At 39.8% G+C, this 26,369-nt stretch overlaps 3 protein-coding genes across 7 annotated transcripts in view; 2 read left to right on the top strand and 1 right to left on the bottom strand.

Moving 5' to 3' along the window:
- Window positions 1-464: 464 nt before the first annotated feature.
- Kebab (Kinetochore and EB1 associated basic protein) lies at window positions 465-3,570 on the top strand. 2 transcript variants are annotated; one of them, XR_001767389.4, is made up of 5 exons: window positions 579-1,182; window positions 1,243-1,563; window positions 1,630-1,788; window positions 2,034-3,278; window positions 3,344-3,570. XR_001767389.4 is itself a non-coding variant. In XM_017071557.4 (4 exons), the coding sequence occupies exons 1-4, from the start codon at window positions 1,151-1,153 to the stop codon at window positions 3,214-3,216; spliced, it is 1,695 nt and encodes a 564-aa protein (XP_016927046.3). In that variant the 5' UTR covers window positions 465-1,150; the 3' UTR covers window positions 3,217-3,570. The 2 variants fall into 2 exon arrangements, 1 of the variants encoding a protein (XP_016927046.3); XM_017071557.4 differs by having other exon boundaries at window positions 465-1,182; window positions 2,034-3,570.
- Window positions 3,571-11,599: 8,029 nt separating this feature from the next.
- Or22c (Odorant receptor 22c) lies at window positions 11,600-16,984 on the top strand. Of its 2 annotated transcripts, XM_017079102.4 has the most exons (6): window positions 11,600-12,280; window positions 13,211-13,401; window positions 13,507-13,694; window positions 15,620-15,721; window positions 16,619-16,771; window positions 16,848-16,984. In XM_017079102.4, exons 1-6 carry the CDS (start codon window positions 11,745-11,747, stop codon window positions 16,896-16,898), a joined length of 1,221 nt encoding a protein of 406 aa, XP_016934591.3. In that variant the 5' UTR covers window positions 11,600-11,744; the 3' UTR covers window positions 16,899-16,984. The 2 variants fall into 2 exon arrangements, with proteins under 2 accessions (XP_016934591.3, XP_065723896.2); XM_065867824.2 differs by lacking the exons at window positions 13,507-13,694; window positions 16,848-16,984 and having other exon boundaries at window positions 16,619-16,757.
- Window positions 16,985-17,944: 960 nt separating this feature from the next.
- Window positions 17,945-26,369, bottom strand: part of dpr3 (defective proboscis extension response 3) — a 52,868-nt gene continuing 44,443 nt past the window's right edge. For all 3 annotated transcript variants that reach the window (XM_017090184.4, XM_036822667.3, XM_070995871.1), the window contains 4 exons: window positions 26,035-26,167; window positions 22,074-22,398; window positions 21,909-22,006; window positions 17,945-19,135 (listed from right to left, as the gene is read on the bottom strand). In XM_017090184.4, coding sequence (XP_016945673.3) covers window positions 19,014-19,135; window positions 21,909-22,006; window positions 22,074-22,398; window positions 26,035-26,167 — 678 coding nt within the window. In that variant the 3' untranslated portion in view covers window positions 17,945-19,013. The remainder of the gene's footprint in view (window positions 19,136-21,908; window positions 22,007-22,073; window positions 22,399-26,034; window positions 26,168-26,369) is intronic.

The following is a 26,369-nucleotide window of genomic DNA, read 5'->3' as shown; positions in this document are numbered from 1 at the left end:
CACACGAGTCGAGTCTCGTTTTGGTCAGCCAGCGAAGCGTCCACCGAATATCCACAATGGGCCACTGATAACATCATCATCATCGTTATCCTCCGGTGTCTAACCTACATTTTTCCAGCGCTTCCTGGTGGGTGTGCGCTCAAATTTAACAAGCTGCTCCATTATTTATTGCGGTTAAATTGCAAAAACGCAGCAGTCAAAACATGAAAACTATACAGGGTAAAGGATAAGGTAAGGTACACTGGGATGTTTTTTTTTGTACTAACCCCTCTCTGATGATATAGGGATTTTGATATACAAGTAAATATTTAATAAGATACTTAAGAAATAGTTTAAAGGTAAATATATTTTTGTTTGTTACTGGATATATTTTTAACGTTCAAACTAATCACAATTATTTCTTAAAAGTACAGCTTTTTATTTTCAATCCAATTGCATGTACACTTATAAATAACAGTTTTATTTTCGAAAATTGAAATTCCTTTATTTCATCCATACATTTTTAAAGTGTTTATTGGAGCCTCGCAAATAACACCTTCACGCTGTTTGGGGATTGGGGCTACCTCCAGGCTTCTGGCTCCTGGCTCTCTCTTCCTGCTGGCTTCAGTGCCGACGCGTGTATTGTTTCGTAATTACGCCACAAATGGGCGGGGTCATGGGTCGGCGGAGGCGCCACCTTCCGGAGGCCACCTGGGATCCCGAGCTCGTAGGTGCTACCAATTTTCACTTTCATCCATGATTTATGTATGCGCGGCCCATGTTGCCTTGCCAATGGGTGCAGTTTTTAAAGTTAATAAAAAACCAGGGGTGTGCTGGATATAATTGCTGGAGAGTGCCACTTATTTTAAGCTCGTTGATGGATGAGTATGATTCGATTTTACCTGACCTTATTCTCTGAATAAAAAATTTAATGTTTTAAAACGATTTCCCTTCAATTTATCATTCAAAATTAACGATCCTTTTAGCGTTGCCCTCTAATTTGATCGTCAAGTGTTGCCATCTGTATTTATCAGACCCAGCGTTGCCACACTTTGTTATGCCATTCACATCTGCGCATTTGTTGTCATTTTGCTGGCTGTGTTGTTGTTTCAATTTTAAAATTGCAAATTTAAGTTTCAACAAACAAATCATTATAAGATAAAACTCGGAAATGAATAGCATGGCCAAATCGCCCGACGTGCGGTGAGTTATGGGACAGAATAGAGTAGATACATACAGCTAATTTGGTTATTTTTGGATAAGTGTACCCGGCTTCTGTACGCCTTTGCGCTCCAAAGAATTACTGGAAAGGCACAGATCTAGTAGGTGTACGCCCAAGAGAGGATACTTAACACCACAAAACGGCCAGAGCACTAAACCTTCGACATCGCAAAATGCCAGCATACCCTCTATATTCATTACCGATGGGGATACGGGCTTGGAGCGCCCAAACCAATTGCTACAGCGTCTGGAGAGGTCCATTAACCGATCATCCTCTGCCTCCAGGATACCATCAAAAAATGCTTTTTTATCAACCCAAAACAGGCAACGAGTCTTGGAAAGGCCAAAAAACATAGAATTTAGGTACGTTGATGTGATATTTTAATGGTACAGCTCGAAAGAAACTAATTTTGTTGAAACATTAAATAGGTGGTCTAAGAAAGCTATAACATTCTCGGAACCTCGTCCTTTACGCTCTAAGGAACTTCTGGGGGATCTGAAGTCTCTACATAAAGTAACTTCTGCCACCAAGGGAACTTCCCAAAGCAATCTGAAAAACCCAGATCTTCTAAAAACACGGGAAAAGCGGTGTGTAAAGGCTATTTTTAAAGATAAATCGCATTAGAAAGTCTCGTTCGTTAAGATATCTGTGATATCTATAATACACTTAGTAATTGATTTACATTATTTAAAGATACCATTAAAAAGTTAGAAGTTCAGTCGAGTATAACTACGACTATAAATATAAAAGCAAATTTTAAAACTTTCTAATGCTCATCATGGAGAATAAAACCTGTATTCAAATGTATAAAGTTTCTCTCACACTCAACCAGCTGCACACTCATACCTTCCTCGGAACCACAGCCCATCCGCCCGAAAGTGATCCTCGAGCGGGAGCGCCAAGAGGCAATAAACAATCGCTTAGTATTAGCATCGATTGACCGCCCAAGAACAAAGCCGCCAACGACCAGCTTTTCATCGAGCAAGCTGTTGGTGCCCCAAATTGGATTCTCGTACCCCAAGGATCCCAAGAGCCTTCATACATCCAGCAAAGCAACCAAGCTGACCAACTCAAAGCGAAAGTTGGATTTCCACACTGAGCTGGGAAAGGATTCGCTGCGGCTGAAGCTGGATAAGATGGCAAAAGAATGGCAGAAAAAGTCGGAGTACCAGTTATGTCAGTTTATCTCGGATTTTTTGAAACAACTAGTCCGCCTTCTACCCTTTAATGGGGTACAATTTAGCAAGGATTGCTTTGTGGAGCAGACGATGGAGGCACTGCAGCAGCTCCAGTACTCTAAAAAGGTGAACAAAAGCTGGTTGCGAACGCCTAATACGCCGGAAGCCATGGGCCATGTGCCGGAAATACTCAACTTTTTGTTAGATATCGTGGAAAATCGAAAGGGCGAGGGGATGTGTATGTTTCCCATTGTTTCAGAGGAAAAGGCAATACCTAATCACAGGGAAGAAGCCAAGGAACTCAGGGAACCAAAGGTGGAACCAGCTTCAGTAGCATATAATACCACTAATGATATATTAAGCCTGGAACAAAAGTTGAATAATCTTAAAATAGAGAGAGAGGAGTTAAACAGCTGTCAAGAAAACACCATATCCACCAATGATATGGATAGAGTAATGGATCGGGTTGGGAACCGAGACCTTGCCAGACTATTGGATGCTCAGGAGGAAAACCTGCATAAGCTCCAGTTGCATCGTCTGCGTCTTCAAGAGTTTTCCGAGCTTGTAAACCTCGCCAAGTTAAAATTAAAACGCTGCCAAAAGGGAAATAAGGAAAGCATTGAAGCCTTTAATGAACAAATACAAGATTTGGCAGACTCACTGATTTTTAGAAATAGGCATATCAGTTGTCTAACTCAATTACATTTAGCTCTAAATCCCACAATAGAGGAGATTCATGAGCGTATGGAGCAGCTGCAACGTCTGTATGAAGATAACTACTTAAATCTTCTGCAGATAAAAATATTGCCGCCCCAAGGAAACCTTCAGGCGAATTAAGTTATTTTCCTCATTAAATCTCTTAAGGTTCCAGTTAATTTAAGCAAATATTTGCGTGTTACGTAAGCTGCACACCGAACCCACCAACGACGCTGCTGGCTTAGTAATTTCTTCCTGAATTTCACAGATTTATTTAATTGAATTTATCAACTGGAAGTCTCGGCAATGTCCTGGCCTGGATTTAAGTTCGTGTAATTGACATTTAAATGAGTCATCGGCAGCTTGGCTACACTTACTGAAAGGAAATAGCTGAAAAGTTAAGCTGCTTAACTTTGAATACATGAATAATTACATTTTCAAAAGCTTTATTATCGGTTTATTACGTGCTGTGTGCATTTCTTTCCTTATTTTTTTTTGTTGGCTTAATGTGAAATTCACCAAAACCTGTAAAATACCTTCTTTTAAAATATTTAATGTATTAATTACAATAATATCTATTGTATAGAGACTGTCAAAGAGACAGAAAAAATCACTTTAATTTCATCAGACTTAGTAAAGAGGTATATATAACACGATATTGGACAAGTTTTATTGAAAAGAAAGCAAAAGTGTAACTGCTAGGCAGAGGGTTGTGTTTCACTCTTGCTCGGTTGTGGAAGACTTGTGGATTGGCATTAATTTAGAGGTCCTGCAGCAAGGACGTCCCCTAACGAGGGGCGTCGACGGGCGGGTTGGCCAGCTATATATGCATTTGCTCCGGTTAGATTTATAATGCGTTTGTGTTTGTGCCCCAGAGTGGAACTAATAATCTTATTACTCAACTGGAAGAGATGCAAGGCAGCGTCAGTCCCCGGCAAAACTTTGAAACTATAACCGCACCGCACCCGCAAACGGAGCTGTGCAATTAAACAGTGAACTGCATAAATTATTTCTCTGCATCAAAATGTTTAAAGCCCGATGGTAAATCTGGAAATCCAAAACGGCCCACTGCTGCCGAGTGCGAGAGCAGGCAAGTGTAATAAAATACATGAATTAGTGTAATGGAAATGCGAATTCCTAGAGCAAACAATGCCAAAATTTCGAATGCAAATTCCCCAGCCAAAAACAACACACAACAAGCTGAATTTTGCGCAAATTAAACAATAACAACACGAAGGAGCTGAGGCAAAAAGTACACATACACCACACCTAGAGTGCACAAAATGTGTAAGGATAAGCCCGATGCCAAGGAAAATGTGGTCCAAATGCCAAGATTAAGCCATATAGTAGTTAGTTCAGGCCCAGCTCGGAAATAGTTATCTGCTGCACAGCGTCGTGTGTCATAACTTGTACTCCTGCACCCAACTCCGTAGACAAAAATACCTTCAGAGACCACCTTTAAAACTTGCCGAAAGTCGGGCCAAAACAATTACGGTCTGTGGTAGAAGGTAGTTTGGCAAATGGCAGATGGGTGGGTGGTATATTGTGCTGTCTTGTACATTATTTTCCTTCATAAAACAAACACTCACCTCGGCAGCCACTCACTCACTTACTCACAAAAGAACAGCATCCACATCTACCATCCTTATCCAGAACTGACAGAAGCCGCATCACAGCATCACTGGAGTGAAATAATCGCATATCGTAAACTTTGACTTCGAGCTAATGAAGAATTGCAGAGCCCGGAAAAGCTGCAATTGAGTTAATTAGCCGAGCAGGCAACTTCAAGCAAATGGAAAGTGTCATGCCGTTCAGACAGTGGATGCTACCCAGAATGGGAGCTCGTTTCAAGGTATTTATATTTATAATGCCTGTACGTCCTACTTAAGCAAATTGGATTTTATTCAAGGTAGTTGTGTGAAGGAAAGAAGTTGGCTGTTATCCTTTCTCTCAACTTTTTTGTTTCACAAACAAGGAAAATGGGAGTAATGAAATAAAATGTAACATTGTATATGTTTTCTCCAATGTCTTCTTTTTATGCCGAAAACTGATTCCAAAATATATAACAATCTTTATGTTGCAATTAGCCATCTATCACTGTACTTTTCTCCGTCTTAATACGGAAACTTTCGAACTCGTTCGATTGTCAAGCAAACAAAGGGAAAATTCACTCGACAATCTAAAGGAAAAACGCTCGTGCCAATTTCGCTGTGCGAAGAAGAATTGCCGAAAATCAAAAGGCACTATTTCTTCGACATCCTTTGCTGTTTTTTTTGGTCCTGGCACTAATGGAAGAAAGTAACGAGTGTTGTAGTTTTTTAATTTCGGACTCTGGACCGTTCGCGGGGATTCCCACGGCGCTTTAAGTCGAAGTGAGGCGGCTTTAAATTGAAAATCGGCCAGCGGAAGCAAATAAAATTTGTATGCGGAGCGGTGGAAGCCACCGGATGATGACTAGCCGGTTGAACTGTTTTCTATGTGTCCTACGGTTTTAGCTGCCGCTTTTCGCTAGGAAAAGGAAAAAATGTCAACTGCAGCGTGACCAAGTCCGCGTCCACCGAACCAGCCGATGTCGAGTCATGCGATTGCAATATTTATGCAGTTTGTGCAGCGTTCGCTATATTTGACAGTTGCTCTTCCGCTCGGCAGGAGCAACCCTCTGGCCATATCCTTCGAAGGGGCATTGCCGTAATGAGCCCAGCTACAGGGGGAAAATAGTCCATTATAAACCCAATTGTGATTATTACATTTGTGCCAGCCATTCGCATGAAAGTGATACCTAGTTCTAGTCGAATCAAGAATTTTTCTTGTGTTTAATAATAGATGCAACATGATATGACATTTCTATTTTATAATTTTAAGTGAGGTTTAAGTCAAGAAAAAGCTAACTTTGATCAAAAAATGATTATAAAGCAGCGGTAGGTATGTAGCTTCCCATTAAGCGGGCTTAGGGAATATTTCTGCTTGTTCTCTGCCGCTACACAAACAGTGTAGAACAGGGGTCGGCTGACCCACAACGATAAGATCCCACTAAAAATTACTTACACAAATGAATGTGAAAATATCATTGTATTGCGTGCCGAGCGCTGTTATAAAGGTGCCGAAAAGTATGCTATTCTTTTTTATTGCCTACTTTTAGACACCTTTAAAAGAGCTTCCGAAATTCGATTATTTTGTATTTATTCACACTCTATAAAATTTTAAAAATGTATTCAAATAATTTATAATAAATAGTAATAGTAATAATATAATTAATTAAAAATATCTTTAGGTATATATATTAGGTTTTAAATTTATCTAAATACCCAGAATGTTTTTTTGAATTTAAATTAAAAAAAAACTTTTTCTTATATAATTGTAAGTCTAAGGATTATTTAAGTGACTGTTAGACTTCACTGGCAGTGCATTAAAGCTTCGTTGTGGTGAGCATAATTGTTATTGCTCAATTTTTTTTGCACATTTCAGCGGTTTTTGGCTCTAGGAACTTGCTTGCTTAGTCGGGCATGCAACAAGGACGAAATGGGATGGGAGGGGAAGCAGGATTGGCAGGACGATGCCGCAGCAGGTGGCGCGTGCGTTTGCTCGAACGGCAATTGCATTATCAGTAAATTATATCTGCGGCGGTCCGTGCCCCCCATTTGCCGACTTTTCCCAGCGCCGACATGTTGGCCATGTTTACGGGTTGCCTGCGGCCATGTTTGCCAGCTCCTGCTCGTGCTGCTGCTCCTGCTTCTCCTCCGGCTCTGCTCCTCCTCCTGCGTCCTGCAAGCCGCATCCCGCTTCGTGCCCCATTCACCCATTGTTATTGTTGCTGAGCCGGATCCGGCCGTGTTGTTGCTGCTTGTTTGTGCACCCATTTTCGGCGCTTTCCTGCTGATTTATGCAAAACTGTGGCATTTTTCAATTGCATTTTACACTCGTCCTGCAAGTTTCGCCACCAGCTCCGGATCCTGTTGGCTCCGTGCTCCAGGACTCCGGGGTCCTGTTTCCTTTCCGCTTGTTTGTGTTGTACAATTTTCACACATTTGTGCAACTCTTGCCACCGAAATGCGCAACACATTTGCTCCGTCGCATTGTGTCTGTTTCATCTGGAGGCTGGAGGAGCATCTTCACGGGTCCCGCCTGCCACGCCCACCGGCCGCAGCCGCCTCCTGTGGCAGCCAACTGCATTTTATTGCCACAGATGCGAGTGTGTATGGGTGTGTGTGTTAGAGAACCGTGTATCCACGATATCCACGCTTGGTTTTGCCCATTTAATGCCAAGTTATAACTTTCACGTGGGTTGCTTTAGTAGTTTTCACCCCCAAAGTTGCCCTCGTGAGTTACGTGGCCCCATAAAAACCTCCCGACGGGGAGTAAAGTGTCACTTATGCATAGAAGATTTGCGATGCATTTTTCAATGTTTAATAAACATAATTTTAGCGCAGTTTATCATGTGACAAGCGCATAAAATCTGCCGCGTTTACAGCTATTTGTTTATGGGACGATAAAAAGGATGATTGATATGCAAAAATGATTGGAAAGTATAAGGTTATTTAAGGCAGGGAAATATGGTGTAGCGGTAGATTTAATGGATTATTAAAGATCTTTAAAAAATCTAAGTTGGTTTTTTCGTGTATATAGTAAAACTTTTATTTTTGGCTTATCTTTCATTTTCCCCTCGCTCTTTAAATGGATTAAATGGATTCTAAATGTTTCCATATTTACTAGATATTATGTGAATTTTATAAATATATATATATTAAAAATATTATTTTACATTCTTATACTAACTAAAATTAATTAAACATTCTCTTTGAATATTTTACCTGGCTTGCTTTCACAATTTGATTTGTTGAAACCGCCCTCGCCATCAAATGAACTCTGATTTTCAAGCATCAATTTTCCAGCTAATTGCCAAAATAAGCAAAATTATGTGACGGGCCGTAAACACACACACACACACCACACCCCCCCCCCCCATTCTTTCCATTTGGCTGCAATTGCAATGCCAATTGAAATTATGCACTTTGACAGGGAACGCATTTAGTGTTAATCATACGCACTGTTGCCCGGCCATCGAATCCTGTTTGCTAATTTAATGTTTGCATTCGAAAGCACAGGAAAACGGGAGAGCATTTGCTGAAAATACGAGTATAAATTTCGCCAATAATCACACCAAATATATAATTAAATATATATATATTTTTGAATGCTTGCCGATGGGGGGGGAAATCCGATTTAGGTGGAATTTTCAACAAACAAATTTATTGGCGCATAATTCAAGGCGGCGATGATGCCGCTGACGATGATGCATGGCAAGCCAAGATGCAGCCCAGGATATGAATGGATGCAGCTGGCAATTTATGGCAACCAAGGGGGTGGGCGAGTGGGCTGAAAAGTGGGTGTTTGTGGCCAAGGCCGTTTTCCGTGGCTGCCAAAAGCAGCTAGCGAAAGAAAACGCCGGCCGCATGACGACGGAACAGAACGGAAACGGAAATGGAAATGCGCAAATGCAATTGTCACTGAGGAACACCAACACACACTCACACGCAAGCACTGCTCGGGGTGAAATTTTAATGGAAAATTGGTGTACTCGTCGTGGAAATAAATGAAGCTCCCATTTCTATACGCTCGGCTAATAAAAGGGCAAGCTCGGCCGGAGTGACATCCAACAAGGGACCGGACAACAAGGCCCCGAAAACACTGAAGGGGCAGACCAAGGGGCGCCCTGACCACCCCGAAACCCCCCAAAACCCCCTTTTCCTACGTCACTTCCGCTAAGTGATGAGCCCTCGACTAGTAGGGATTTTTCGGCATGGGAGGGCATGAGCCCAATGAAGCCCAGGTACGCAAATCAATTTGTTAAGTCTCTCCCCGAGCGATTGGAGGGGGATATCCTTCAAAGGAGCACCGCTGCTAGCTAGAGGGTGTCCCCTCTTCGCTGCTCCATCTTTATGCCTACCGCTTAATCTTTCAATTTGCATATTACATAATCGCAAGAGTGGGCGGAACAAGTTGGGGGAGTAACGGATCACTAAGAAAAAGTAGGTAGTCATAATGTAAAATAGATTTAAAATATTAATTTAAACACTTATTTAGCATCTCTGCTGTGTTCATTAAAGAAAAAAACCAAAAATATTGTGTTAAAAAAATCACTTTCAACTTAAAAGAATTAGATTAGATTAGATGAAAAGAGATTAACTGAGGAATTGTTAAGAAGGGTATTTCAAGGCACTCTACTTTTCTAAATTAAAACAAAATGTATTTTATTTAATAAAAATTATTTCAAGGCATGTTAAAATTCTAAATTTAAACCAAATATATTATCCCTTTGTCTTTGTATCTCCACAGAAAGTCTATAATATAATGATAGAATAAAATACTGAGCCTTAAGATGGCTCAAATCATCTTAAATCGTAAAATTACTCTACAACTGTTTTAAAACTATCTGAGAAATGGTTATGCAGGGGTCTTTCAAATCAGAAAAAAATTGTTACTTTCTTTTTGTAAAATATATATAAAATATATTTATCCTTCCTAATAGCAAGTCTATTACATCATTATTAAGTTAGTCAAAATTCTCTTAGTGCATTAGCAGATATGACCTGAACATCGAGACAGTGCTTTATGGTCACTTGAATGCAAATCGCACTGCTAGGGGGCTGAAAGGATGCTCCACGGGAAGTACTGGAGGGATGTACAGGTGGGCAGAATGGACAGGAGGATATGGGGATATAGATAAAGGGACGGAGAAGGTGGCCGCAGGCAAACACTTGACGTGCGCTTATGCGGCACCAAGTTGCGCATACGCCGTGTGGGCCGTACCGCTTATTGAATATGCTGATGCAGGTGGAGCAATATAGAGCTTTGGCTATAGCAGCGCCATGTTGATATATGTCACACAGACTGGCAAAATAAACTGCACCAAAGGGGGCTCAGTTTGTGAGTGTATGTGTGTGGGCGTGGCCATCGATGATAGGCGTTGATACTGTTGCTGTAACAGGATTAGCTCCGGATTTGGCTAAAACCAGAGCTTCATGTTTGCCCCGCAACTGATGGATGGTACTGGAATTGAAAATGGGATTGGGGACCCCAAACATTATGCAAGTCAAATCCGTAACGATGGCTGCAAGTTAATGGGACGACCTCAATGAAATGGCTCAACTGCATTGCCGGCCACTGCGTCAGTCAAATAATATTCGTTGAGGCCCCCAAATAAAATGCAATTATTGCCCATCTATCAAATGACCAGCTGTGTGTGTGTTGGGCTTAAATGGGTTTGGCCAGAGCTGTCTGTTAACCATTGGCACTGACTGTATGGCACTCACTTGGCCATGCAAATGGAAACTTTCCTAGCCGGATTATTGAGCCTACGAAAAAGATTGCCTTCTAAATTCAACTAAAAGCAATAGATTGCTTGCCAAATTCGATAGAAATGGAAATTCCATTTTTCCCTTCGATGTAAATTGATTTTCGGATCTGATAAACATTTTTAGTTAAACTATCCATCTCCTACGTTTACTTTTCATTTTGGCCAAGAACCCTCAATTAACAACTTTTAGTCGAATGGAAGTGGAAAGGTAACCCCAATTAAAAAGCAAGACAAAGGGAGAGGAAAGTGGCTAGGGGGGTAGACGAAGAAAATTGAAAGTTTTGCCGCATAACAATTAATTAAATTTGTATTCGTTGCCTTTGTGTCGCTTGTTGGGCAACACACAAAATATTGAATGTCAAACAATGGTAATTGTTTGCACTGAATGGAATATTCCTACAGTAACTGACTCCTGTGTAATTAGGGCGGTTCGGCGATGGTCGAGGGCAGGTGAGTTGGAAGGACCTTGACTGATGGGCGGAAGCGACGGGGTGGAAGTGTAAACGCAGACGTAAGCACAAAAACAATTAAAACTTTAGCCAAAGCCAAAAGCCCAGCTCGGCAATAAGTGCACTAAGGGAAAAAAAATGTTCCTCTTTTTAAAATAACATGCTATGGTTCGAGAGGAGTCGGTTGTCCTTAGGAAAAGCAATGACCTTTTAGGGTTTCTCTACAGAATTTTGTAGTACTTTTAGGGCTTGCAAAAAATCTAGGAATTCCCAGAAATTTAATGAATCTATCCGGCATCTATGTAGATTCAAAATATATATTGTTGCATACTTTCGGACACCTTTAGTAATTTCTGCACACTCGATAAATTCCTAGTTAGCAATAAAATACTTAAATTAAACCTAGTTCAAGAATTTCTTTGAATAATTATTTCATTTACCCAGAATTTGTAGGGTTTACAAAAATATTTTCGCGGAAAGTTAAAACCATGATTTTTTTAATTTTAATAGTATATAAAGACACCTGTTGTACTGTTTAGGTTTGCAACAAAAAAATAAATGTGTCTAAAAATGTGGTGTGAAAAAAACCTTGTCTATCATAACCAATCCATTAGAAGTCCGCACTAAAAACATAAGGTTGCATACTTTTGGACACCTTTAGTAAATTCCCAGCTAAGTTGAACAAATCCTTTAAAGTGGTATACATTTTTTGCGGTGCACGCCTTATAGCTCTCCTCTTGCAATTAGTTTCCTTGAGTGCCTATAAAAGCGTTGGCCAACATTGCTCCTGACACTCGCCTGGAGCAGCTGACCACTCAAGTTGCGGCAGGACCCATCGATAGTATCCACTTGAGTTCATCGCAGGAATGATTGACAGCAGGGAGCCTGCCATCGCTGGCCACTTTTACCGCATTCCCCGTCTCTCTGGCCGCCTTGTGGGCATCTGGCCGCAAAGGATCAGGCGGATAGAAGGGGGCGTGGGCGGTCGTCCCTGGCACGCCCACTTCCTCTTCGTCTTCGCCTTCGCCGTCGTCCTGATGGGCGCGATTGGCGAAGTTTCCTACGGCTGCGTCCACCTGGATAACCTAGTGGTTGCCTTGGAGGCCTTCTGCCCGGGAACCACCAAGGCGGTGTGTGTCCTCAAGCTGTTGGTCTTCTTCCGCTCCAATCGCCGTTGGGCTGAGCTGGTAGAGCGCTTGAGGTTAATGCTGTGGCAATCGAGGAGGGAGGAGGGCCAGAGGATGCTGGTCGGACTGGCCACCACGGCCAACAGACTCAGCCTGTTGCTGCTGGCTTCTGGCACGGCGACGAACGCCGCCTTCAACCTGCAACCGCTGATTATGGGCCTCTATCGCTGGGTATCCGATCTGCCGGGTCAAGTCGAACTGCCCTTTAACATCATGTGAGTCATTGAATCGTTCAGTTTCTGATTTAAATTATTTATTATTTTTGGCTAAGTACCGCCCATTTTTATTATACTTTATTGGCTAACAAATTTCTCATAATTAATTGCTTCAATTTAAGCCAAATAATATTCATAAAAGCTTTTATGAGACCATATGTAAAAGCATCAAGTTTTTATTTCTTTAAAAAAATTAGTTATTTACTATTCAGTGTAAAGTAAAATATTTAATTTATGAATATGAATGTTTAATGTCTATAAGTTGAATTATATGTGAAATCAATCTTATAACCTTTGATTTCCAGTGATTCTTGATTAACTAGACACGAAAAACGTTTAGGTAAAATTGGCCAATATAAAAGGTAAATGGTCCCAACCCATCGAATGGTCAATGTGAACAACGTAATATTTACTCTTCCAACAACAAAATATACAAAACTTATCTTTACCTTATATTTATGGTGGTTTTACTATTAAATAGTAACCAAAGCACCAATAAAACACACGCGACTATTTTTATTAATGGTGTAACCTTTCTTTATAGTTAAATAACTACCCGTGTTGGTCAATTATACCCCCAAAATGTTTTTGTGTGTATAGAAATGTTTTGCGAACTCAATTTGTTGTCAAACAATCAAAAAATGCGGAGAAAGTTGGGTTTAAAAGTGATTTCACTTACAAACCGTTGTCATTTATATTTTATAATATATCTATCCCTTGACCAAAAAAACCCTTTATGAAATGAGTATCCAAGTTCATCCGTAATTACGACTTTAATATATCATTTGAGATGGGAAATATTTCAACCCATTTGGCTAGTGACGCGGATTACATGAGTAATGATTTTAATTGCGCCCTGCAGATGCACTTAAGATCTGTCATCGTTCATTAATCCCGTCTCCCTCTCCGAATATTTCCCCTTTCAAACAGACTGCCTGCGTTTGCCGTGCAGCCAGGACTGTTTCCGCTCACCTACGTGCTGCTGACCGCTTCCGGTGCCTGCACCGTTTTCGCCTTCAGCTTCGTGGACGGATTCTTCGTGTGCTCCTGCCTCTACATATGCGGTGTTTTCCGGCTGGTGCAGCAGGACATTCGCAGGATATTTGCCGATTTGCATGGTGGTGAGTTGATGCCCCTCCCCCCCCCAACCCTCCATCCATCCTGCAAGATGACAATGGTTTTCCCCACTCGCTCGATGACTTTTCTTGGCTTATCCCCTCCTTCAGACACTGTGGATGTTTTCACGGAGGCCATGAACGCCGAGGTGAGGGAAAAACTGGCCAAAGTTGTCGAGCGGCACAATGCGATTATCGATTTCTGCACGGACCTAACACGCCAGTTCACCGTTATCGTTTTAATGCATTTCCTGTCCGCCGCTTTCGTCCTTTGCTCGACCATCCTGGACATCATGTTGGTAAGCCCTTTTACAGAGGCGTATTCGGGTCACTTTTTCTGGGGTGGATTGCGTCTAAATGGAGGGGAATCCGAAAATATTAACCGTGCTATAAAATATGTAATCAAAGCTTATTGCTTTAAATTTTTTAAATTTTTTTATTTATTTAACAAATTAAGTTTAGCATACAATGTTAAACTTAATAATATTTTATGTTATTAAATTATTTTTATTTTTTAATATTGTAAGGAATGTCATTTCAGAAATGTGCATTCGTAAAAATGATTGAAGGAGTATATAACTTTTCTAATTATTTTAATTGCTAGGAATCCAAATTTTCTAATTTTGTGTTCAAATATTTGTTAGTCTTAGAAAACTTTAAACAAGAGTAACTACATTATTTTATTGATATCCCTACGAAGTGGATAAATGTAAGCCTTTTTAAAGTGTTATCTGAATCCACCCCTGACTTTTCGCATCGCCTGCATTCGGCGGCTGTTTTAAAAGTTTTTCCCTGTTTGCTGTTTTTCCCTGGCTTTTCCAGCCGCTCCGTTCTGATTCGCTTTTCCCGATTTGTTTGTTTGCTTTGTGGCTGCGGCTGTGGCTCTCCGTTGGCAATTTATAAGCGCATGAATTGTTACTGCTCCCGAAAAAAGTTTTTAATGCGACTTTCGCACGTTTTCCGGTGTCCCGGACACCGGAGACCCATAAGCTGTTTGGTGCAACTGGCGAACGGAGCAAAATGTTTGGAAGGGGCTTCTGGCTTTTGCTCCCAATGGGATAAATGCTGCCGGCACTTTCTTCGCCCTTTGCCGCTTCTTATACGGCCCAAAGTGTTGAGTAATCCATTCGAAACTTGTTTATCGCTCGGGGATCCTGAGCCCAGCGATCCATTATCACTTTTTAACCTTGTTTGTGGGGTAGGAGCGTGGGAAACCTACATGCCAAAATGAGTTTTGACAAGAGCTTGAACACATATATAAAGTTTAAAAGTTTATCGTTCTTTTATAGAACTTGTTTAGGAGAACATTTTTTGGATTGATTTTAAAACGAAAATAAAAGCAAACAAACAACAAAAAATCTATTAAAACCCCAGTGTTAAATCAAGTATTAAAAGTATTTTTAAGTAAAGAAGTGTGTATGTAATAATATTCCTATTCAATATTATTTTATTTAATCCTTCTTTTATTACTCTATTTATGTGAAGATTTTGACCTTTACATGAGCGCACAATAGAAAGGCCAAGAAAAATGTTAAATGAAATTTGAAAAGAGCTAAAACAAATGCAATTTATTTTTGGCAAATCCTATTGGGAAATTGTAAAATCGAGCATGCTTTATAGAACTCTTTGCAAAAACATATAGAAAATGCCAGTATTAAAAAATAAGCATTTTTAAGAAAAGAAGTGTGTATGTAATATTATTCCTATTCGAATATTATTTTATTTAATCCTTTGTTTATTACTCTTTTTACTTGAAATATTTTGACCTTCAAATGAGCGCACAATAGAAAGGCCAAGAAAATGTTAAATGAAATTCGAAAAGGGCTAAAACAAATGCAATTTATTGTTGGCAAATCCTATTGGGAACTTGTAAAATCGAGCATTCTCGCAGATTTATGCACTCGACGACATGCATAAGCTGCGTAATTCTTTTTTCAATGCCACAATGGAAATGTCAGGCAAGTGGAAAATAGGAATGGGAGGAAAAGCAATCAGACTGCAGCCGCAAGTAGCCCAAGACCATTTGCCAAAGTGCATTTCTTTGATGTTTTCCATTTTCGCAACTACTTGAAACTCGCTCGCACAATATACACTGTGTATATATACATTATATTAAATAATCCCCAGCAGTTTTTCAGCACCAGCAATTTCTCTCCAATTAATGACATCTCTTACCCTGGACTCCTTTATTTTTATACTGGTTCTCTATCTTCTGTCTCCGCAGAACACGTCGTCGCTGAGCGGCTTAACCTACATCTGCTACATCATCGCGGCCCTCACGCAGCTATTCCTCTACTGCTTTGGCGGCAATCACGTCGGCGAAAGTGTGAGCAAGACCCCTGACCACTTTCCCCACTTTCCCCGCTTTTCCACTTTCATGGCACTGGCTCAGCCCATTTTCATTTCCATCGTTCATTCGGTTTAGATACTCTAGCGGAGGAGTTCTATAACTTAATTCGGTTTAAGATAGGGTTCCAGAAGAACTAAAGAAATATCAATTTTTGTTGGAAATAATATTATTTAAAGATACTTGTGTATTAAAATAGTTATAGTATTCTCAAAAAGGGTGTAAAAAGAGGATAGTGATAATATAAACAGTTTAACCAAATCTAAATATAATCTTTTTTTTTAAACAAAATCAAACACCTAATATGGGTATCTATTCTATTCTACTCTCTTCAATTCTGAACTTTTTATTACTGCATACTTTTAGACACCTGAAATTACATTTAAAAGTGATATCAAAACCATAGTGATTTATGTGGAGCACCACTTTATGTGATTTTGAACTATATGTGATTTTTTGCTATCTTTAATATTTGTATTTTAAAAGGGCTCTTCATATATGAAACTAACCACTTAAATACAACCTTCAATTTTTTTCCCTTTAACTATAATAGCTCCATATATATTTTAGAGTATGTCCTCATTCTGCCATTCTTTCGTTTATATTTTTTTGCACTTTCCTGTTATTAGTAATTTCTGTGTGTGTTTTTTTTACAATTCCTGTAATTTCAATTTGGCGCTAAACATTAAGCAGCCAGGCGGCCACATAAAAAATGATGTGCCATTCGCAAATTGCACTTGTGATAAAATTTTAATTACACAACAAAGTGTAGGGGAAGTACCCTTGGTACATCCACCTCCCAACCCAGATTCAGTACCAGATTCCCAGCCATAACCCATGCCACCGTAGATTTTCTTCCATTTTTTTTTTTTTTAGAGTGCTGCTGTGGCGGACGTGCTGTACGACATTGAGTGGTACAAATGCGATGCGAGGACTAGGAAAGTGATTTTAATGATATTGCGGCGTTCGCAGCGGGCAAAAACAATTGCGGTGCCGTTTTTTACGCCATCACTGCCAGCACTCGGATCTGTATGGAATGCTATACGATGCGATGCGATGCGTTGATTATGATAATAAATGTTTATGTTTTTGCCTGCCATTCCAGATACTCAGCACAGCCGGCTCATATATCACGTTGCTGAAGACGTTTCTGTAAGCCTATGCGGCGTATGATTGATATACCGGATTGGATTTTATATTGTCCTTAGCTGTTTTGTTTAAATTAAAACCTGCAACCGAATGGACATTAAATTGCCTGAGAATTTAAGGGGGGGGGGGGGGGGGGAGATGTTTCGGTATAAAGAAGCAACAAGTGCCGCCTGTCCTGGCCGTAATTGTTTCATTTAAATATTACGCTGATGCTGATCTCCTCCATTTGGATTCCAACTAATGAAAAACACTTGCGGCTATGGGCACATTAATTGGGTCAGCGGTGTGGAACGAGGAGAAATGGATGGGGTTGCTCCATGGCGGAGACAGTAATGGCGTTTTTATGGCGCCATCTTGAGGTCTGCCGAGCTGTTTTGTTATAACAATATTTTCGTTATTCTTTTCCCAGCCAGAGCAGCGGCAAATATCAATTATAATTTGTGAAATTCGAGACAATTATGGTCGGTGAGGCTGCCGCAAATGGTTGGCAATATTCGTCCGAAATAAGTACGGGTTTTAGAAGGATTTTGTTCTTTAAGTCATCGCAGAATATAAGGAAAGCTATCAAATAAGGTATGCCATGCCACTCACCCTTTATTTACACTACTTTTAGTTTAATACTCGAAAATACAAATATAAATACATGTTTCTATCAATTAATCAAACTAATAGGAGAATAAAAAAGCATTTCAATTAAATTTTGTTATGAAAATGCTAGATAAAATCTATAAAGTCCTTTATTTTCATTTGAACTATCAATATACTGATAAGCATTTAGTTGAAAATTATTTATTTTTCCCAGCTAATGGCATGAATAAATGCATTTACACAAATTTATTTGCCATTTGATTTTTTCTTTGATTGCTTCATTTGCATTTGGGTTCGTTTTGGGTGTGTGGTTCGTTTGCTTCCTCTGCTCAAAGGGATTTTTACCTACTTTTCCATCTGTGCCAACTAATTGAGTTGCAAAACTACCTGAAAATTGTGCATTTGCTAAGTACTCACCGCATTTCAGAAAGACATTAAAAGTTTTGCCGCAGCACGAAATGAAAAGCGCATTCGTCGTTTCGTTTCGTTTTCAGTTTATTGTTGAAAGAGTTCATTCCATTGATTTATTCATTGGGTTTGTCATCACATAAATTATCTAAAATCTCCTTACTGGCTTACGTGTAGTAAATTCATGCCTACCCATAGTTTTACTCGCATGTGCAACCCGAAACTTAGTCGAGCATGCCGCAATTGATTTAGTTTCGCAATAGCAATTTGCTTTTCGCTTTCACATATTGCATTTCACATTTATTTTATTCAATTTTCATTTCCATTTCGACGTCGAGTGCCGCGTGACTAAATTTCATTTTGCCCATAAATAAATTCCATACAAGTTAGTGTTTATAATTAAGTTTTTTTTGCTTTTAGTTTATCAGATGAGAGTTGTTCTTACGTTTTTTTCGTTATTTATCTTATATATATATTACAATTTTGGGGGTAGAGAGGAGGACTGGGCTGAGGGGTGTAATGTGCGTACATTTGTGGGTGACTGTGTGTGGGGGACTCCCACTTCTTATCATATTTTCCTTATTTTCGGTTAACTTGGCTCTCTGTTAAGACAGCATGAAATGTTTATAAAGACGATGCGTGTGTGCGGCTCCTTTGTGCGGAGCGCAGTAATGAAATAAAATACACACTGTTGTATATGTAGGTATATCTGTAAGCTTTGCCGCATCTTTGTGGTATTTACAGAGAGTGTCATCCTTCGTCCTTCGTCCTTCCTTGCTGGTGTTTGAGTCCTTCGTCCCTCGTCCTTCCTCTGCATTTTACATTCTGCATTTTGCATTCCCCTGCCCGGCTCAGTGTCTCATTTTGCACAATGAAATGTAAATATTAAAAGGATAACAAACATTCGCCTGAAAGGGAAAGCGACTCTCGTGTTTGCCTTTTCCATTTTCCTTTTTCCCATTTTCCATTCCAGAACTCTAGAAAAAACAGGCGGCCAGCACACAGCAAAAATGCCAACGTCATGGAACATAATTTTCTCGTTCTGCTGCAATTAGAGTGCTAACAACGACGACCATGGCGATGATTATGATGATGATGATCATAATACTGGCGACAGCTTTCGGTTTCACTTGCCAGCAGCAGCCAGTACCGCTCGCAACAACAACAACTCCGGCAGAAGGAACAGCTGGAGCGGACCGGGGGCGCAAGGACACGCCCCACTCTTCTGCATCGCAGCGGGGTTTTCATCTGGGGGAGACAAACAGTGGCATAATGAACATGTGTATTCAAATTTCGACGAGGGCACAGCCCCATTAGCTATGCCAGGGCAAATAACTTAATTTAATTGTGACCTACACTGAGAACAAAAAGCTTTGGCAGCCATAAGTTGTCTTATTCTGCTTAGAATTTTAAAATAGGTACTTGGTACCCATAATTATTCATTTATTACTGGGTAAAATCATAGGTTTAGTAACAGAATGTTTGTGGATCGTTAATATTTATATAAAAAAATAAATTAAAATAAAATATATACTGGAATGCTATAATGATATCATATAACTAAAATTACTCCAAGTAATCAAAAATTACTTTCACATTAAAGTCTTCCATACTTGCAGCTTTACTTTGGTTCACAATGATTACTATTGTAGTAAACCTCTATATGTATTTATTCATTGGTTACCTATTTCCGATGCAATATATTATGAATGACTGATTTTTCGACCAATTTTTTACTATGTAGCCTGACTTTGAAGTGGGAAAATGGTAAATGGAGCAGCGGGCAGGACGGTTGTTTGTCCCGACTAGATAAATGACATATGTGTGTCTGCGTATACGCAATATTTCTGCGGCCTTTCCCGCCCGAGCAAATGTTATTCCAGGCGCATCATTTGTCAATGCTTTGTTTTGACTCGTCACAAAGGATACCCCCCCAACCAGCCGCGCACTGATTTTTAAGGACCCAGTGGTTCGGGGAATGGGTTCTATGAGTAATGGGCGGAATATGCGTTGCGAGGGAAGGGCATCTGGGGGTCTATAAATAAGTAGCGAAATTCGATTTCCACTTCTGCCAAACCATTTTTTATGTCCCCAAAAGAGTGGGAATTGGTAAAAATAATTCAAAGCTTTAGGAGCAGATGTCTTTACGTTCATAATTAAATTCCATTTTAATTTATAGCTTTTAAGTACTTGTTTAATATTTCTAAAAATATTTGGTATGCAAATTTGGTTCCGAATTAAGCTTTGCGGATACTTATTGGATTTCAAATGCCTTTTGTTTTTATATCACGCACTCTCTGAAACTCCCTATAGGGCATATCCCAGGTTGCCTTTACCCCGCCTAGACCAGTACTTTGCCCTTATCATTTTTCTTAAAATTTTATTGCCTTTGATTTATTATCTGTATTTATGCAAGCCGTGACAGTCCCAGTCACAGTAGCTCCATTTCCACGGCTTGTCTGCTATCTGGGCACCCATGGCCACCCCATTTCGCGTCCTTTTTGCCACATGTGGGGCATGATTAAGTGCCTTTTTGCAACTTACTTCTGACATTTAATCATATTTATTACGGTTTTGCAGCGGAGGACGGGGTGGAAGGGCGGCGGACGGCGCGACTCTTTAAAATGCAAATTCCTGTCCTGTACAACAATTTCATTTGAATAAACAACTTAACAACCTAAGTGCTGGACATTTCGCTTAACATTTGATACTGCATAAAAACTAAGACTACGAGCGAAATGACTGGGCCTTCAATTTGCTGCGAATGTCCTGCCATAAAAGCTCATAAAAAACAGTGGAAATTGCCGGACAAAAGACGCGTCAAGTTTATGCCCCTCATTTCGCAGCTTAAAATGTCTTAATTCCCGTCTAATTTATGTGTAAAATATGCAAAGCCAAGTCAGTGAGTTGTGCTCCACCAGCCGCATTACTCATACGCCAAGGAGGTCAGTCCAAAAGGACTCCCAAACAAACAGTCTGCGGAAGGATGGAAGGATGGATGGCTGAGTAGATGGAGTGGAGGCTAAACTTTTAGTTTTTGGGTCATGTCTGTGAATGAATGGTGTTGGATACACTGCTGCCCATAAAATTATTCACTTTTCTTGCCCCGAATAGAGAAGGGCTGGGCTAAATGATAGTTAGCTTTTGGGAGTTAACTTCTCCAAGGGAAGCCACTGCCTTTGGCTCGGGGACAGCAACCTCTGGCTGAGAGTGTAACAGATAGGCTTATGCCAACCTGGCCAGCACCTGAGACGAAGGACATGCAGGCTATGCACTCAAAGAAAATATTTTTGTAAATTCTAACAATTTAAAATTTTAATATTTATGGATTATAAACACAATCTTAAAATACTGGCTGTAATGGTTGCATTTAAATATGCCCTAGTTAATGCTGAACAGTGTCCTCTATTAATTTATTAGATTTAGGACTATACCATAAACTGATCAATAGACAAGAAATATATATACAAATATTTGCAGTTTGAACGAAAGAAGTCGTATAAATTTTAGAAAAAATCATAGAAAAGACGTTTTAAAAACGCTAAAATAAAATTGTGACATTATTTGGCATTAAAATATTTAAAGCAAGGTAGAAAATCTAAAAAAAAAATGTCATTCATATTTAAAAAAAAAATTAAAATTTCATTTTGAAGTGAAATTTAAAAACCTTAAATTAATAATATAATTGTGGAGATAAATATTTCCATACTTAAAGTTAAAAAAACCGCAATGGATATATACCATATCGGAAATATTTAAGTGAAATATAGATCTAAAGCACTTTTATCTTATCATTTTTATATATACCCATTTTTTTTAATTTAACAAAATATTTATTACTGAGTTTATTGGACAGTAAATCTTTAAATATTGTTTTTTAACAGAAAGCATTAAATATATTTAGTTTTAACTACATAGCTTATAAAGGCAATGAAAACACTAACTCTTTTTTTTTGTTGTAAGACTGGCCTAGTTTTATTCCCAGTGTAGGCCACATTCGCTCACTCATCCCTGGACTCACCATTAATCACGTGGACCAGGACACTGGCGCTGCTGGCCGTCGTGGGCTGACACGTGTAGTTGCCGGTGTCCGTGGTCTGGGCATTCGAGATGCGAAGCCTGCGGAGGATTAAGGAGTACACTGAGAACAACTCAATTAGGGGATTGGGGTCGGTGGAACACCCACCTGGACTTGAGGGTATCGCCCAGCTGCGATTCCATGGCGATGCGGGTGGCGAACTCCTTCTGCAGGTCCACCTCGCTCATTAGGTCATTCAGGGACGCATCCTCGGGGATCCTTTGGGGCTGATCCTTTCGGCCCACAAGGACAACCGGCTGACCATCGTCGGCGTCGAAGGGAGTGATCATGTGTTCGCCGCGGTACCAGTAAATCGGTCCTATATCCTTCACAGACGGCTGCTGCACCAGACAGTTCAAAATGATGGCACTGCCCGCCTTGAAGTGCAGATCGGGTGGACCACTGATAACCGCCTTGGCATCCGGAGAGATTTCTGCAAAAAGAATAACAAATATAACACCCACAAATGAATTGAAAACATGCATACGAGGTGGGCAACCGAAATCAATTTGGGGCAATCGCTCGTAAAACGAATTCGCAAGCGAATGCACATAAAAAGTTTTAATCATAAAACTTTATGGAATAACTTTTCAATTGCACTAAATTTAAGTAAGTCTGGAAAAAGGGTGTGGGATCTGGTGGGAAAATCGCACCAGACACGTAAATAAACTTGTATGTGCCGCACACACACCCATGTGGAAAGTCACACACGCTGCTGCTGCTGCTGCGAAACTGGGTTAATAATAATATTTATTATGCATTGGACTGTGCAAATAATAATAATTAAAAAATATACCCAAAAACTGGAGACACGCGTGGCCCAAATGAAATAAAAACCTGGCGCGGCACTGTGGGTTTGTATTTAGATGAAAAGTTATAAGGTTATAGAATATTTGTGGGGGTATTCTTTATATAAGTTGTAAAAGTTTTTTAATTAAATCAAATATGATTTTTTTAGGTTCAAAGAATTCAATATAAAAACCTTTTTTAGTGTTCTGTGTATTGTTAAAGGGTTTACTTTAACTATTAAGGAGATAGGATATTTTTTGTATTTTTGAGATAGTTTTTTTTTAGATAAATCTCGCTCTTAACCCACTGTATCCGCAGGCGTTGTGTGGAGCAGCTCATAAAAGTGCATATGATGATGATTACATGGGTCGCAGGATGCTCAGGGGTTTCCCGAAGGGGGGGGGGGGGATAAAAGGGAGCTGGGGTTTCAGGGGTTAAAGCGTCTGCTGGAGATCTCGCTTCCACGATTCCACGTTTCTCGCCTTTTTCCGTCTGTTTGTTTGCGTCTGTGGCATATGTGCAAAGTGTGAGTTAAAAAATCCCATTGCGCCATTAAGTGCGTATGTATTTGTATCTGCTCCTGGCCAAAACCCCCCTCCCTTCTTCCCCTTTTGGCCACGCCTCCCTTTTTCAAGAGTGTTTGTGCAGTGTCACTGCGTTAAAGGCAATTAACACCCGTCAGTGGGAGCGAGAGGGGCGAATGCCAGAAAGAGACGGAACCAGGCAGCTGCAGCAACAATTTTTACCCAACCCACTGTTTTTCATTTCATTTCAGATTTTCATTTTTCCTTCATTTTTCAGCAGCTGTCGCTAAAGTTCTGCGTGCATTTTGTGTGGCGGCCCATGAAGTTTTTTAATTTAAATATTTCATGAAAATAAAATGCAATGCGACCTGCCAGCAACAACAACAACAAAAATATAAGAAGGGGCTGCGCAAAACGTGGTTTTCTCTAAGGTCAAATGGTTATAATTACCACTAAGAAGGGCCTGGAAATAGAAATGGAATCAAGGCTATAAAGCCATATTAAATTCTAAAAAAAAGTGATGAGATTTGAAAGCGCGCAGAAAAGTATGCTATAAAAATTCTTTTTAATGTGGCGTTCTTTGTCCTTAATGTGAAAACAGTAGTTAATGTTTTATAATTTTGAATAGTCTTTCATAATTGATTTCTGCATTTTTACATAATTTGTAGGTATGAGCTTTGTGTAGCGATATCAGACAAATTACATTTTCATTCTGATATCACTAATTAAATGTATCAGTGTATATTTTCCCCAACAATGTACATAATAATGTTGCTTTTGAAAAATATATCCTTGATGTCTTGCTGTTAAAAGGCTGGAAAATATTTGCACGCCATGCGGAATTTTTCTCTTGTTTTCAAAGGCTTAAACAATCAATTATCCTGCTAATTGCAGTTGAAATGTGGTAAATATTTCTTTCTTAAATTATGCGTGCATAAATACCAACCTTTTAAATTGTCATCTTAGGGCATACTTTATGCATATTTATTTTTGGATATTTTACGAAACCCCTGGGGTGGACGTACCGCCCGGGCAGAATTTATATCAGGCATAAATCTTTTTTACGCAAAAAAAAAAAAAAACAAATGAGAAAAACTGTGAAACGTGGAGGGAAAAATAAAATCGTTTGGGTGGGACGCATAAATTTACATAATGACATTAATTAAATGCAATGCAACGCAACAGCGAGGCAAGGAGCTACAGAAACAGGAGCAGAAAGTACAAAAAGTATAAAATAAAAGGAAAGAGAATCAGGGGAGCAAAGAGTTAAGCGCCTTGCGAAAGTCACTCATACGACACGTATGCCGATAATGTTATTAAGGACGCAGCCAGTTTGCCGGGCTGTCACCACTGTCCACTGTCCAATGTCCACTGTCCACAGAGTCCACTCCACTGCTGTCATGCTCCTTGGGAAATTGTTTCATTAACGTAAATTAAAATGCATACGGCCATGAAGAAAATGTAATCGGAAATTCGTTTGTAAGCGTCAGAGCAGCAGGAAATCGGTGAAGGGACCTGGCACCCGGGAAAAATAAAACAGTGACAGACCAACGAAAATGCATTGCGCCCAAGTGCATAATCGGAAACTTAAAAAGGCATTGCCGACTGATTTGCATAAGTGGCTGACGGCAAACGCCGACAGTATTTGTCAGCAGCTCGGCTCTGAGATGTCCTTTACTACTCGTTTACTCCGTTAACTCCCTTATCCACCCAGCCCCACAGCACTTGTCGCCTTATCGAGCCAGTGATTTAAAGACCAAACAATTGCCATCTTAATGGCACTGACTTAAGCTCGGCAGTTCCTTGGCATCCCATTAAAATCAATATGCAAATTGATTGTTTTTTAAACGGACTGAGATTACGAATTAACGGCCTCACAATGAGGCAATCACCAGATCGAAGGAATTTCATTATGTGTAGGTAATTGTGTTTTAAGAATGAAAGAAGGGGAAAACATTTTCCCTATTTATCATAAAACAAGGGATGAAAGGGGGCCCCCCTTGAAAGGAAAGTATGGTTTGTATACAAAGGAAGTTGAAACAGTCTACATTTGAGACAATACAAATATTTTAATTAAAACTTATACCATTAATAACATAATACATAGTATTTTAGTTCCTTCACTGGCAAAAAGGGGAATGTAAACTATATTATTAAGAAGTCTTTTGCCACCATTCCAATCTCCTATAGGACCTGCCACCCATTATGCCATTCCGTAATCAGACCATCATCAATTAATCATTTCCCCTGGATTTCGGAGACACTAATGCAGACAATAGACATTGTTTTCGATGGAACAGAGGAAACCGGACGGGTGACACACTGCCAGCTAATTATATGCGGACACACGCATTATGCATGGCTCATTAAAGCGCTGAATACATTTCCAATCGGTGCCCGTAATCCCGCCGGGTTGACATGCTAATTAACTCAGCGGCTCCGGCGACATGTAAGCTTCCATCCTGATCCTGGGGGCCAGAAAACCAGGAGCAGGACTCGACCTCGGTTTTTATTTGTTTATTTATTTATGGGCCGAAATGCGAAATTAAAAATGTATGCCTAGAGGCGGTGGAAACCGAACGATACCGAAACTGGCGCCCCTTCACATCAAATTAACATTTTTAATAAACCCAGCGGCGACAAGGTAAACACTCGGTACAAAGAAAAATAAATACAATAATTATTGCCATGAAATTAAAATTTCTTCCCTTAGAAATATGAAATGTGTGGAAGTGAGATCCCAATCCCTTACTCACCGATGATGTTTAGCTGGAATGCCATCGACATTTTGGGCTCCGTGTTCACCTGACACTCGTAGATGCCACTGTCCTTTGCCAACGGGGATTTCACATGGAGGGTCCACTCCCTGGAATCCTTCGATTCGGTTACCTGATGGATAAATGGACACAGTTTACGGATTTCAGTTTTCATTATTCGTTCGCCAGTTTTTCAATTCAATTCGTCCTGTCAGTCTCGACGGAATAATTATTCGCTTTTAAGGCAACAATTTGCCAGGCTGCAAATTTGTATTTCCATTCAATCGGGTTTTTTATTTTTCCATGGAAATTAAGCAATTATACAATTGAATGTT

This window comes from Drosophila suzukii, chromosome 2L, assembly GCF_043229965.1.
Source record: "Drosophila suzukii chromosome 2L, CBGP_Dsuzu_IsoJpt1.0, whole genome shotgun sequence".
In the NCBI taxonomy this organism is placed as follows: domain Eukaryota; kingdom Metazoa; phylum Arthropoda; class Insecta; order Diptera; family Drosophilidae; genus Drosophila; species Drosophila suzukii.
The sequence above is the reverse complement of the archived record's forward strand: the minus strand, read 5'-3'. Positions and strand labels throughout refer to the sequence as shown.